Source organism: Tripterygium wilfordii, chromosome 13, assembly GCF_013401445.1.
Source record: "Tripterygium wilfordii isolate XIE 37 chromosome 13, ASM1340144v1, whole genome shotgun sequence".
NCBI lineage: Eukaryota > Viridiplantae > Streptophyta > Magnoliopsida > Celastrales > Celastraceae > Tripterygium > Tripterygium wilfordii.
Genome location: NC_052244.1, coordinates 5,061,185 through 5,074,194, shown reverse-complemented (window position 1 = coordinate 5,074,194; position 13,010 = coordinate 5,061,185). Strand labels below are relative to the sequence as shown.

Below are 13,010 nucleotides of genomic sequence, written 5' to 3'. Positions count from 1 at the left end.
ATCTCATATCTAAATTTATCTTGAGCAAGGGAAATTCTAGAATTATATGATTATTAAATATTTAAAAAAGGTAATTATGTTGAAAACATGTACTTATGTGGAAGAAACAATTTTAGGTGGACCTATATGACCAACATTTGTCAAATAAGTACTTATATGACATTTGCTATATTTTTTGTTTTTCTTTTTGTATCGAAGTACCTCATGGTAAATTACTTTCCCCATCATGCATGAATTAGAGGTTTTTTGTTGCCATTAAAAAAGGTTGCTTTTGATTTGTCCAAATTAAGGGTAAATGTTACTTTTAGTCACTCACAGATAGTTTAAAGACCGAATATTATAAAATGATCACTGATTTATCTGAGTCATTTCACAGTACGTTTTTGTGGAGTCTCAGTTAATCAATGCACTTTCCTAACGTTAAATAGTCAAAGAGATTATTTTCATAACTGATAATTGCTTACACGGAAATATTCAAACACTCGACACAGTAGGACCGTGATGTGAGAAAAAAAAATTCACAATCAAAGATTTAAGACCATCGGCAATCCTGCAAAATCCATAAGAAACATTAAATGTTCCTTAATTGAAAGGGTGCCGGCCAAGGAAGTTTCGATGATCTAGTAAATTTATATGTTTTTTTTTCTCAAAAGTAGAAGTATATAGTATTTAGTGAGTCAAGTTCCTTTTCTTTACCTGATGACGAAGGCCTCCTTTTATAGTGGATGATGATTCGTATTGGCCAAGATAAGGATCTTGATAATTGATAGGGTTCAGAGAATTTTAGGCATGTGCCAGAGTAAATCCTTTTGATTTGATCTTTTTCGAGAATAAGATTAGTTGTTTATGATGTAATATCATAATTGGTGTTTGTCTCGGGGAGATTACGAGGTGATTGATGGAATGTAAGCTATAATGGGTATTGACCAAGTAAACCTATGATGTCATATGTGGATTGAATCGAGATATGGGTTGCAGTAGAGGTGGTTGGATGGCGATATTCGAGGAGATAAGGAATTAGACTGTCAATACAAAAGTTCTTGACTTGCATTGAGCATAACTGTGTATCTATAACTTGAGGTTGCTGCTTGTATTGTCTCTATCGTTGTTGGTCTCTTCAGAGTCATTTTCGATCTCATTTGAGCATGACCTTAACCACTTCCTCCACTTGCAACACTCATCCCATATCCTCTGTCAATAGGACCTCCACCACTTCCTCCTCTAGCAATAGACAATAGTCATCACTTATCCTCTACCAATACAACCTCAACCACTTTGTCCACTTTCCCCACCCCTCTCATATTCTCTGCCAATTTCATGAACAAGTTAGTACAGGTAAAACAACACTAATTACTCTTAAATCATCCAAGCAAGCATGTCTAGCACAGCTGGTCAAGTCACACGCTGCAAAGGTAATCTCATCATCCTTGTTTCTTCTTTTTTTGTTTGTTTGCTGATTCAGTGTTAGTTTTTAGTTGTCTGCCTTTTGGGTTATCATGATCGTTTTGATTTCCTAGTAGGTAGTTTATGAGGAGCTCATAAGTAATTGGCTATTGAAAATCAGTTGGGGCATTGTTTTGTGAATAATTTCTGTAATTGAGTAATCCATGCGATGTATTGCAGCTGCGGTGGCATGGGAAGCAGGGAAGCCACTAGTGATTGAGGAAGTGGAGGTAGCACCACCACAGGCTGATGAAGTTCGGTTGAAGATTCTGTTCACTGCTCTGTGCCACACTGATGTCTACTTCTGGGAAGCCAAGGTAACATTTGAGTGCCCTCCATTTTAGTTTTCTCTTGAATTTTTTTTTGAAGTTCTTATGCTTGTTCGAAGACTTGTTTTCATATAATCATTGACATTATGTTTTCCCATAGGCCATATTGTTTCTATCTTTGTTTGGATACGTTTCAGGGCCAGACACCGGTCTTTCCTCGCATGTTTGGTCATGAAGCTGGAGGGTATGTCTATTCATTCTTGATATAAATAAATACTATACATTGGAAGAGCTTGATGTAAAATTGGGTATGTTTTTATTGAATTATATTTGGTTCTCAGAATTGTGGAGAGCGTCGGCGAAGGTGTTACTGATCTCAAACCTGGTGACCATGTCCTCCCTATATTCACTGGGGAGTGCAAGGAGTGCCCACACTGTCTGTCTGAAGAAAGTAACTTGTGTGATCTCCTCAGGATCAACACTGACAGGGGTGTTATGCTCAGTGATGGCAATTCAAGATTCTCTATTAACGGAAAGCCCGTATTTCACTTTCTTGGCACCTCCACCTTCAGTGAATACACTGTTGTTCATGTGGGCTGTGTTGCCAAAATCAATCCTGAAGCTCCCCTTGACAAAGTCTGCATTCTTAGCTGTGGCATATCCACAGGTTAGGGGAAAGAAACAAGTGGTTTCTTTCTATCACACATTGCTGTATGTATTTTTCAATTTGATGGGGATTAATGATTGGTATTTTTGTGGTTGTAGATCTTGGTGCTACTCTGAATGTTGCAAAACCTAAGAAGGGTCAATCTGTAGCTGTTTTTGGGTTGGGAGCCGTTGGCCTTGCGGTGCGTTGTGTGCTTGTCGCTTTGCTAGCTTCAGCCCTTGTGCAGAGATGCTTGTAATGGTTGGTATATTCTCATACTCTTCTCCCATTTGATATTTCAGGCTGCTGAAGGTGCAAGGATAGCTGGGGCTTCAAGGATCATTGGTATTGATCTGAACCCGAGCAGGTTCAATGAAGGTAGATGCAGACTGGCAATTTACATACATACATTACATATAGTAAAATCCAATTCAGTTCATTTTTCCCCGTCCTAGTTGCTAATTGATGATTGCTGAAATTCCTATTCTTGACAACAGCTAAGAAGTTCGGTGTTACTGAGTTTGTGAATCCAAAAGATTATGACAAGCCTGTACAAGAGGTTGGTTTCATTAAATTTGATTATAATGATTTTAGAACAAGTGCATAATGGTTTTGATAATCAGGTGATCACTGAGATGACGAATGGAGGAGTTGACAGGAGTCTTGAATGCACCGGGAGCGTTCAGGCCATGATCTCAGCGTTTGAATGTGTTCACGATGTAAATGATCTTGTTGAGCCTTATTTGCTGTTTGATCGCATTTCTAAAAGATTCAGTTAAATTTTATTTTCAGGGTTGGGGTGTTGCTGTCATTGTTGGTGTACCAAACAAAGATGATGCATTCAAAACACATCCCATCAACTTGTTGAACGAAAGAACTCTCAAGGGTACCTTCTTTGGCAACTACAAGCCGCGCACTGATATTCCTGGCTTAGTCGAAAAATACATGAACAAGGTTAGCTTGTTTGCAGGACTAAATTGTAGCAAAGTCATATGTATCTATCTATATAAACTTGTGTTTGTGAAAATCACTGATATTCTGCTATTTATTTGTATGGTCTGCAGGAGCTAGAGCTGGAGAAGTTCATTACTCACACGGTGTCGTTCTCGGAGATAAACAAAGCCTTTGATTACATGCTGAAAGGAGAGAGCCTTAGGTGCATCATTCGCATGGAGGCTTAGATAGATGATCATAACGCCACAGTGCACTGCAGTGGTGAGCATTAGCAGGTATGCAATCTCTACTATCCATTCCTTTAGTACTGTTGTTTCTTCTGAACTTGTGAAACCAAACAGGTTACTTGGTACTTGGTTTACTGGCTGCATTTTGCACTGTAAATATCTTTCTTGAAATCTACAACACTTATCCTAGTGTTTTTGCTTTTTGCCTTCTATTTTGAATGAGAGACATTGTTCAATAATCTCTTCTGAGTTCTTAGGATCATACCCATAAAGCAAGCTTGAAACTATAATTAATATCATCTGCAAAACAGTTATAGTAAGGCTTATCATGTCACCAACGCAGAATTTGTGGCCTCTAGGTTGCCGCCTTGCAACTTCATTACTGTATCACATAACTTTATTATTGAATCACCTGCTTGTTTTAAGCACCACAACTTGTGCACCATGTGTTGGGCCGTTCTTTAATATTTTGGGCTGATTCCGCCCAATGATTGTTGCTACGTTAATTAAAAGGGAGTCGATATTTGCACACGAACTTGCACTCAATACTTAATACTCTCACAATTTTCTTTTCAAGACACATGGAACTTCCAAAATTACATATACTGTTCATCATGGATTGTAGACTAAAATATTTGTAAAAAACTGAAATTGGGGTGTACTCAGAAATGTTATGTTTTAGGCTGAGGTTTATTTAGAATGAGGTGAGCTTAGTTAAGTATGGGGTGCAAATAGTCCTCATCAAATATATTTTTCCTCAACGAACTTTCTATTTGTCAATTAATGATCATATATTTATGTAACTATTATTTTATTTGGCAAATGTTTTCAACATTCTAGTATAATAGGAGACTTTTCAAGAGTTTTGGACCAAAATAGCACCCTTTACACAAATAAATACTTCATCCATCCCATTTTCTTAGTCATTCTTTCTATTTTGGGATGTCCCAAAACTATTGTCATCTTTCTTCATTAATTAACAATTTTATTGTTGTATTTCAAAATTACCCTTGTTACTTTAATTACCCTAGTTCCAAGGGAAAAAAAGTATCACCATAAATAAAGGTAAATTTGAAATAACATGGTTATTTTGTGTAGTTGAATTGCATTAAATGATGTCCCCTTTAAAAGTTAGATTTTCAAAGGATGACAAACAAATTGGAATGGAGGGAGTATCAGTATAATACTGGTTCAAAATTTATTACCAATATAACACTCCACGTTATAGTGCCACTGACATGACTAGCATAGTATTTTTATGCAATGACAAGATTTTTTTTTCAATCACAGCATTGCTAATTGAAAATGTTAATGACGCCATTGTTCGTGATCTCATTACAAATCTGGAATAATCACGTCGTTTGAACAAAAAGACAATTACGGCAGTGTGAATGACATGATTGTAAAAACACTGCACTAGTCACGCCAATACGTGAAATGCTATATTAATAATAAATTTTGAACCAGGTAAAAAACTTGAATTTTCAACGTTGTTTTATTTTTTTTTCTTTTTATAGTTAAAAATACATTTTTATCCACAAAAAATTGGGAATTCATTTTCACTTGGTCTTTTGTGGTATGTGTTTGAGTTTTTGTATGGAGAGTGTTTTGTTTTACTTTACTGTCGCGAATGGGGCAAGTGGTTGTAAGAAAGTGTAGGTAAGGTTGAAAAGTTTGCCATAAAAAACAAAGTTTGTGAGAAAGAGTTGCAGATAGCTAGACAGAGACTTGACGGACCCAGAAAGAAAGGACATTTTGTCTATTTTTATCTTTATTTAATAAAAATTCCAATTGCAAGAAGCAAGAAGCAAAAAGCAAGAAGCCTTAATTTAATTGTGTTGTTATTTATTTGACTATTTACTTATAAACAAGACCAATTGTGTTGCCTATCAATGTTTTAAAATATATTTTATACTACCTTTGCCCCATGGAGATAGCTTCAAGAAAATTCGCTTGACATAGGAGTCGAACAAAGTATCCCTTGTATTTGACAACTTACCACCAAACCAATCCCCTTATGCTATGTTTGGTTAGTCGTGGGAACGGGAATGGGGAACAAAAATGAGAATGGGAACATGAATGAGAATTTCAATGATTCTGATATTTGATTAGTGAAGGAGTTGTGGTAGAAATATTGTATTCCAATGTTTAGTATGTTAGAATTCATTGAGGAATAAGAATGGGAATAGTGGACATAAGACTATGGGTGCGTTTAGGGATGTGCTAAGTTTGATTAAGTATTTAAAGATAATCATCAAAAGGTGAGCAAAGTGACTAACATTGAATCATTCTAGTTGAGAGATTCAAGTTCAACTCTTCACATTTAAACAGCGTATGATTTGTCCATATATACTTGAGGAAATTAAATTGATTGATTCAACAAGTACTTGGGGTTTTATAAGCTAAATGCTCACAATTTCCTCACCATAAATGAAGAAGAAACAAGTATTTAGAAGTAATTTACCAAATTTGTTTGGAAAGTGTAGTACAATTCAAACACTTGATAATTAATGAGGAATCAAAACATCCACCCATCTCCATTTATTTAAAAATGACAAAGAGAGCTGGTTTAAAACCTCAAAACTCACAATATTTGTCCATGCATGCAATCTACGCATTTGCATATAAATTTGGGGGAAAAAAATAGAAGATTGAATCAAAGTGGGTTGTCAAAATAATGTGAAAATGTGTCATAAATTGATTTGATGGTACACATACAGTCATACACTACCCAAGAAGAAGATCTCCTCGTCCTCAACAGAAGAGACAACATTTATATCCCCCCTTATTACCAGCTGGTTCAGCTTTGCCTGTCCATGCATGCAAACTCACGTGTCCACTTATTTAAACAATGACCCAACGAAAAATTGCCAGTTTCTCTGTCTGCCACTGTTTCAGGGTAATCCAGATATTTTTTCCTTCACTTTCTACACTGTTTATCAATTAACTAACTAACTTTGTATTTTGTATGTTTTTTCAAGTAATAGTCACCGAAAGTGCTATCGAAAGTGACCACATCACCAAAAGTAAAATAATCATCAATCATTTTTGCATCAGCCTAAAATATATTAGTGACTTATCATCACTGTCAAATTGTAGAGCATAATAAAACTTAGGATCACTCATATTTTGCTTCTCAAAATATGAGAAAATACTACCAAGCTCCTCACTTCCAATATTTCTTTCCCTCCTAGATCTTAGATATGATTTTTGATTTTCAATAACAAACTCAGGCTTAGCCATACCACCAGCTTCCATGCTCATTAATTCTTGTGTTACTTTAGGAGTAAGTCCTGAATCAGAAGCCACTTCAATTGCTAATGCATGCGCCATAGTAAGCTTTCTATGTGATCTAAACATGTGAATTATTGTCGGAGGTTGTAACTCATGATTATGTTGCTCTACAAACTCATTCACAATATATATTGCTCTATGTTTATCTAAAAATACCTTCAACCTTGCCTTGCAGTCAGTTTTCGTAGACGAACGATGACGGATCATGTCATCATCATCTTTTTTTTTCCCTCCTTGAAACACACAAACAATTGACCAACAACAATGCCTGTTTTTCGATTCTTGTTGTTGTGCTTTTTTCTAACACCAAAACCAATCTTTTTTGATTAAGCTTTCCAAAATTGATATGCACCATCTAATGTGTCAAACTCCATACCAATTCTTGGTATTCCAATTTGCTCCCCATCTCTCATTGAAGGACTATTATCACAAGTAACAATTAAGCTATCCATGTTAAAAAAAGGTACCTTGACACCCAAAAAAACCAAACAGAGATCCAATGGAGAGTCCTTCATAACTATCCTCCTAATATGACATTAACATATCAAAGCCAAACAACCCACAACCAGCTATTTGAGGTATATTATATCAACAGAGAGATAACAAGAGGGAGATTCAACAAGCAGAACTGTTCGTGCTGTAGCCGACGGCTAATACGTAATATCCAAAATGACAAAATTGCTCAACAAAGAACATGACAAGGGTTTTGAGGGAACACCCCACCAAGAAAAGTACTAAAATACCCTAATACAATAATAGTAAACCCATACAAGTCAAATGACTAATAACAGACTAAATAGAGGTAGGAAAGAGACACCCGTGTCATGCTCCCCCAATTGAAGAAGACTCGTCCACGAGTCTGGAACTAGCTTCATCCTCATAATACGGAGATAGATCAGAGACATTGAATGTGGCAGATACATCATAATTCTCAGGCAGATCAATCTTGTAAGCATTTTCCCACACTTGTTGCAATACCTTGAAAAGACCATCAACTCGAGGCATGAGCTTTTTATAACGACCTGCAGGAAATCGTTCTTTGTGGAGATGAATCCACACTAGATCCCCCTCACGAAAGGATGCAGGTTTACGATGTTTTTTAGCAGTACGGCGATACCTTTCATTTTGCTGCAAAATCTTCTTCTGAATTTGTTGATGCAATTTCTGTATGGACTGGACATGTTCCTCTGCATCGGCACTAACATGTTGCTGTGTAGTAGGGATAGGGACTAAGTCCAGTGGAGTAGTTGGGTTGAGACCATATACAGCCTCAAAAGGACTATGACCAGTAGTTTGGCTTTGAGAACGATTGTAAGCAAATCCCGCTGGAGCTAGCATGAGATCCCATTGTCGTATGTTCTTGCCCACAAGGCTCCTCAACAGATTTCCCAAACTCCGATTTACGACTTCCGTTTGATCATCTGTCTGTGGATGGTGGGAGGTACTAAAGAGCAGTTTGGTTCCCAACTTCCTCCACAGAGTACGTCAAAAATGACTCATAAACTTTGTATCCCTATTAGACACTATTGTTCTTGGAACTCCATGGAGTCGAACAATTTCGCGGAAGTTTAAATCAGCAATTAGGGAAGCATCGGCTGTCTTGTTGCAGGGAATAAAATAGGCCATTTTAGAAAACCGATCCATAACCACCATGACTGAATCCTTGTTTCTCTGTGTTCGCGGCAGTCCTAAGACAAAGTCAATACTCACCGCCTCCCAGGGCACACTTGGGACGGGCAGAGGAATATATAGTCCAGCGTTCTGGCCATGGCTCTTAGCAATATGACAGGTTTTGCATCGGTCAATATACCTTACAACATCACGATCTAATCGGGGCTAGTAGAATTGCTCCTTCACTAAGGCAAGAGTCTTGTCCCGCCCAAAATGCCCTGCCAAACGCCCTCCATGGGCTTCATCAATGATAGTACTTCGTAGGGAGCATTGAGGAACGCATAATCGGTTGTCTTTAAAAAGAAAACCATCCTGCATAAGGAAGTGATTAAAAGGACCAGTGGAACACATAGTCAAGATATGGTTAAAATAAGGATCAGTTGAATAGAGCTCCTTGACAATATCAAACCCCAAGGCCTTTACGTGCATAGAAATGAGCAATGAATGTCTTCTACTAAGAGCATTAGCCACTGTATTAAGGATACCAGCCTTGTGCTTGATGGTGAGTGAGTAAGCTTGTAGTGATTCTACCCAATGGGCATGCTGCCGATTAAGCTTGCGTTGGCCATTGATGAATCTCAAGGCTTCATGGTCAGAGAATAACACGAAGTCTGCCGGTAATAGGTAGTGACTCCAGTATTCCAAGGTACGCACAATAGCATAGAATTCTTTGTCATACGTAGAATAATGTTTACGAGCGTCATTAAGCTTCTCACTGAAGTAGGCAATAGGTCTTCCTTCTTGACTAAGGACAGCACCAATTCCCACATTAGAAGCATCACAGTCCACCTGAAATATAAGTTCAAAATTAGGTAGAGTAAGGATAGGAGCCTCAGTCACCTTCCTTTTGAGAATCTCAAAACTTTTTGAGCTTCGTCAGTCCATTTAAACACTCCTCCTTTTAAACAGTTAATGATTGGGGCGACGATAGTACTGAAATTACGAATGAACCGACGATAGAATGACGTCAGTCCATGAAAACCTCGAATCTCTTGAATAGACTTGAATTGGCCAACTGGTTATTGCTTCAATCTTATTGGAGTCCATTTTGATTCCCTCACTAGACACCACAAAGCCCAAAAACACCACACTGTTCGTGCAAAAATGACATTTTTTCCGATTCGCATACAACTTCTGCTCACGTAGCTTCTCAAAGACTTGGTGAAGATGATCCAGATGTTGCTCCATCTGCTTACTGTAAACCAAAATATCATCAAAATACACCACAACAAACAGCCCAATAAAAGGTTTAAAAATATGATTCATGAGGCGCATAAATGTTTTAGGGGCATGAGATAATCCAAACGGTATAACCATCCATTCATAAAGTCCATCCCGCATTTTAAAGGCAGTTTTCCACTCATCTCCAGGTCTCATTCGGATTTGGTGATAGCCGCTTCGGAGATCAATCTTGGAGAATACAACCGAACCATGTAATTGATCAAGGAGATCGTCTAAGCGAGGAATAGGAAACCTGTACTTGATAGTGATTTTATTGACAGCTCTACTATCCACACACATTCGCCAAGACCCATCTTTTCTTGGCATAAGAAGGGTTGGAACCGCATACTGACTCATGCTTTCCTTGATTAACCCCTTTTTAATCAGTTCTTCAACCTGACGCTGTAGCTCTTCTTGTTCTTTAGGATTCATTCGATACGCTGCCTTGTTTGGAAGGCTTGCTCCAGGCATAAGATCAATACAATGTTGTATTTCTCTCATAGGAGGTGTGGAATATCTTCAGGCAAAACATCCTGAAAATTTTGCAGCAGTGTCTCTACCACCTGGGGAACTTCATTGGCAGTCATATTCTCCTCTAACACTACCAGTGCATACGGTTCAATCATCTCCATAAGAGCCTTCTCCACACCTGATTTTGTCAATAAATTGATACCCTCCCCTGTAGCAGATTTAGTGCATCCTTCCACCTTAGTAGGCCCTAGCACCACCTTCACCCCATCCTTCACAAAGGAGTAGGTATTACTATAACCATCATGGATTACTCTCCTATTATATTGCCATGGACGACCAAGTAGTAGGTGACATGCATCCATCGGGATGATATCACACAACACTTCATCTGAGTATTTGTTTCCAATAGAAAACTGAATAAGACAGTGTTTTTGAACCCTCACCTCATTGCCCTTACGAAGCCAAGAAAGGCTATAAGGCCGAGGATGATTTTCAGCCTTCAACTTCAACTTTTCCACCATCGCTGTTGCCACCACGTTTTCACAACTTCCCCCGTTAATAATGACGTCACACACCTTGCCTTGAGAGGTGCATCGTGTATGAAATATGTTGCTACGTAGCCAATTTTGGTCATTCACAGAGGCAGCACTCAAACTCCTACAAACAACTAAAGATTCACCATGATCAGCATAGATAATTTCATCCCCACTACCCTTCTCTTCATCATAAACTGGTGCACTTAACTCCTCTTCTTCTGGATCCAACACTTCCTCCACAAGAGTGACAATTTTTCGATTAGGACAATCTGAGGCAATATGGCCAATACCCTGGCATCTATAACATCGACGACCCGTGGGTGGAGTCGTACGACTTGACGTAGCACTAGTACCAGCACCAACACTTTCTATCTTTGGTGGAGGTTTGGACGAGGATGCCTTGACAACACTTTCTGATTTAGAGAACTTAGATGACGTTCCCTCCCACTTTGGGTTCCCATCACGTTGCGGTGTACGCCAATTTCTTTTGCGAGACTCCTTCAACTGCTTTTCAACCTTTACCGCCAACTTACATACATCAGTGAAAGTCCAATAAGGTTGCAGCTGAACGATATCACAAATTTCAGTACGCAAGCCCCCAAGGTAGCGTGCTATAGTCTGTTCTTCAGGTTTCACAACGTCACACCTCATCATCAAGTACCCAAATTCAGCAGTGTATTCGTCAACCGACAATTCCTTCTGCCGAAAGCTATGAAGTTTAAGGAATGCGTCTTGACGATAATTATCAGGAAGGAATTTTCGTTTCAGTAACTTCTTCATTTTTTCCCACGTTTCAACCTGATTCTTCCCTTCAAGAACCCTTTGTTTCTTAAGTTGCTCCCACCAGATTGAGGCATATTTTCATAGCTTGATTGCAACAATCTTCACCTTGCGTTGCTCTACAACAGTTTTGTAATAAAAAATTCACTCTACTGTATGCAACCAATCAATGAACTCATCTGGTTGTATCCTTCCATCAAATTCTAGAATTTCAATCTTGACATTAAAAACTTCACGCTGAAGCTCAAGATGTCTGCGACTTGGTTCTGGACTAGGCTCTCGGTGAAAGGGATTGGCCAATTCAGGTTCACCATTTGATTCTCCGATCTCTGACCCATGCTGCGATGACTCGACCTCAGGGGTTGACGCCTCGCTAACTCCTGTTGGAGTTGATGTACTTGTTTCCGTAGCTCTTCGTTCTCCAAATCACGAAGCTCACGCTCACGGTTGGGTCTATCTGCTTCTGGACCACGGCGACCACCACGACGACCTCGGATTGCCATTGCTATAACCAAACATTCTCCTCTGATACCACTTGACACCCAAAAAAACCAAACAGAGATCCAATGGAGAGCCCTCCACAGCTATCCTCCTAATATGGCATTAACATACCAAAGCCAAACAACCCACAACGAGCTATTTGAGGTATATTATATCAACAAAGAGATAACAAGAGAGAGATTCAACAAGCAGAACTGCTCGTGCTGTAGCCGACGGCTAATACGTAATATCCAAAATGACAAAACTGCTCAACAAAGAACAGGACAAGGGTTTTGAGGGAACACCCCACCAAGAAAAGTACTAAAATACCCTAGTACAATAATAGTAAACCCATACAAGTCAGATGACTAATAACAGACTAAATAGAGTTAGGAAAGAGAGACACCCGTGTCATACCTGAAAAGAAAAAGAAAAGGAAGCAAGTGGTCACGCATGAAGAAAAGAAAAATAAATATAGTACTTGCACACAGATGCAACAAAAAGAGTTTTGATAATTTAAAAAAAAATAAGTTACAAAGGGGTTAGACTAAAGTGCTCGAATACAAGTGATCAAACCCACAAAACTCAATCAAAACATGGGGCCAATGTGCTTATATACATGCTTACATTATTCATTAAAAAAAATCAAAACAAAGAAGTGATTACATGTCCGGTCTATTTTACCCAATATACACTCCCAGAAAACTAGAAAGAAGCCCAAAATCACAGAACTAGTTTCGATAATGCGTAAGTCACTCACCAGTGAAGCTACTCTCTCAAGCTTGGTTCATTAGGACTCGTTGCATCTGGATTGACCATCACCTGCGCTCATGAGATCATTCATTCGTTAATGCAGAATCAGATAAAAAAGAAAGAAGCCCAAAATCGTTTGATTTTAAGCCTAGCTAAGTACAACGAGGGTTAAACAATGACTTACCAAAAACACTAAATCTCATAGAAGAGTTTCACTTCAATAAAGATGAAGGCAGAAAAATATTTGATTTTCATTACCAAGAAT

At 38.4% G+C, this 13,010-nt stretch overlaps 2 protein-coding genes across 3 annotated transcripts; one reads left to right on the top strand and one right to left on the bottom strand.

The window, feature by feature from the left end:
- Window positions 1-1,103: 1,103 nt before the first annotated feature.
- Window positions 1,104-3,740, top strand: LOC120012305 (alcohol dehydrogenase-like). Of its 2 annotated transcripts, none has more exons than XM_038863663.1 (10): window positions 1,104-1,412; window positions 1,624-1,760; window positions 1,910-1,956; window positions 2,054-2,379; window positions 2,478-2,560; window positions 2,661-2,736; window positions 2,856-2,917; window positions 2,982-3,077; window positions 3,151-3,244; window positions 3,423-3,740. In XM_038863663.1, the coding sequence occupies exons 1-10, from the start codon at window positions 1,376-1,378 to the stop codon at window positions 3,485-3,487; spliced, it is 1,023 nt and encodes a 340-aa protein (XP_038719591.1). In that variant the 5' UTR covers window positions 1,104-1,375; the 3' UTR covers window positions 3,488-3,740. The 2 variants fall into 2 exon arrangements, with proteins under 2 accessions (XP_038719591.1, XP_038719590.1); XM_038863662.1 differs by having other exon boundaries at window positions 1,119-1,412; window positions 3,151-3,312.
- Window positions 3,741-6,581: 2,841 nt separating this feature from the next.
- On the bottom strand, window positions 6,582-7,285 carry LOC120012470 (protein FAR1-RELATED SEQUENCE 5-like). The gene is made up of 2 exons (XM_038863896.1): window positions 7,186-7,285; window positions 6,582-7,066 (listed from the first exon to the last, which is right to left on the bottom strand). Exons 1-2 carry the CDS (start codon window positions 7,283-7,285, stop codon window positions 6,582-6,584), a joined length of 585 nt encoding a protein of 194 aa, XP_038719824.1.
- Window positions 7,286-13,010: the final 5,725 nt, after the last annotated feature.

Excerpts from the sequence above, each read along its gene's own strand:
- LOC120012305 (XM_038863662.1), top strand. The coding sequence starts at position 1,376 with ATGTCTAGCACAGCTGGTCAAGTCACACGCTGCAAAG. Across the intron at positions 1,413-1,623 it reads TCAAGTCACACGCTGCAAAG|CTGCGGTGGCATGGGAAGCA; the intron begins GTAATCTCATCA and ends GATGTATTGCAG. Across the intron at positions 1,761-1,909 it reads TCTACTTCTGGGAAGCCAAG|GGCCAGACACCGGTCTTTCC; the intron begins GTAACATTTGAG and ends GATACGTTTCAG.
- LOC120012470 (XM_038863896.1), bottom strand. The coding sequence starts at position 7,285 with ATGGATAGCTTAATTGTTACTTGTGATAATAGTCCTTCAATGAGAGAT. Across the intron at positions 7,067-7,185 it reads GGAGTTTGACACATTAGATG|GAGGGAAAAAAAAAGATGAT; the intron begins GTGCATATCAAT and ends GTGTGTTTCAAG.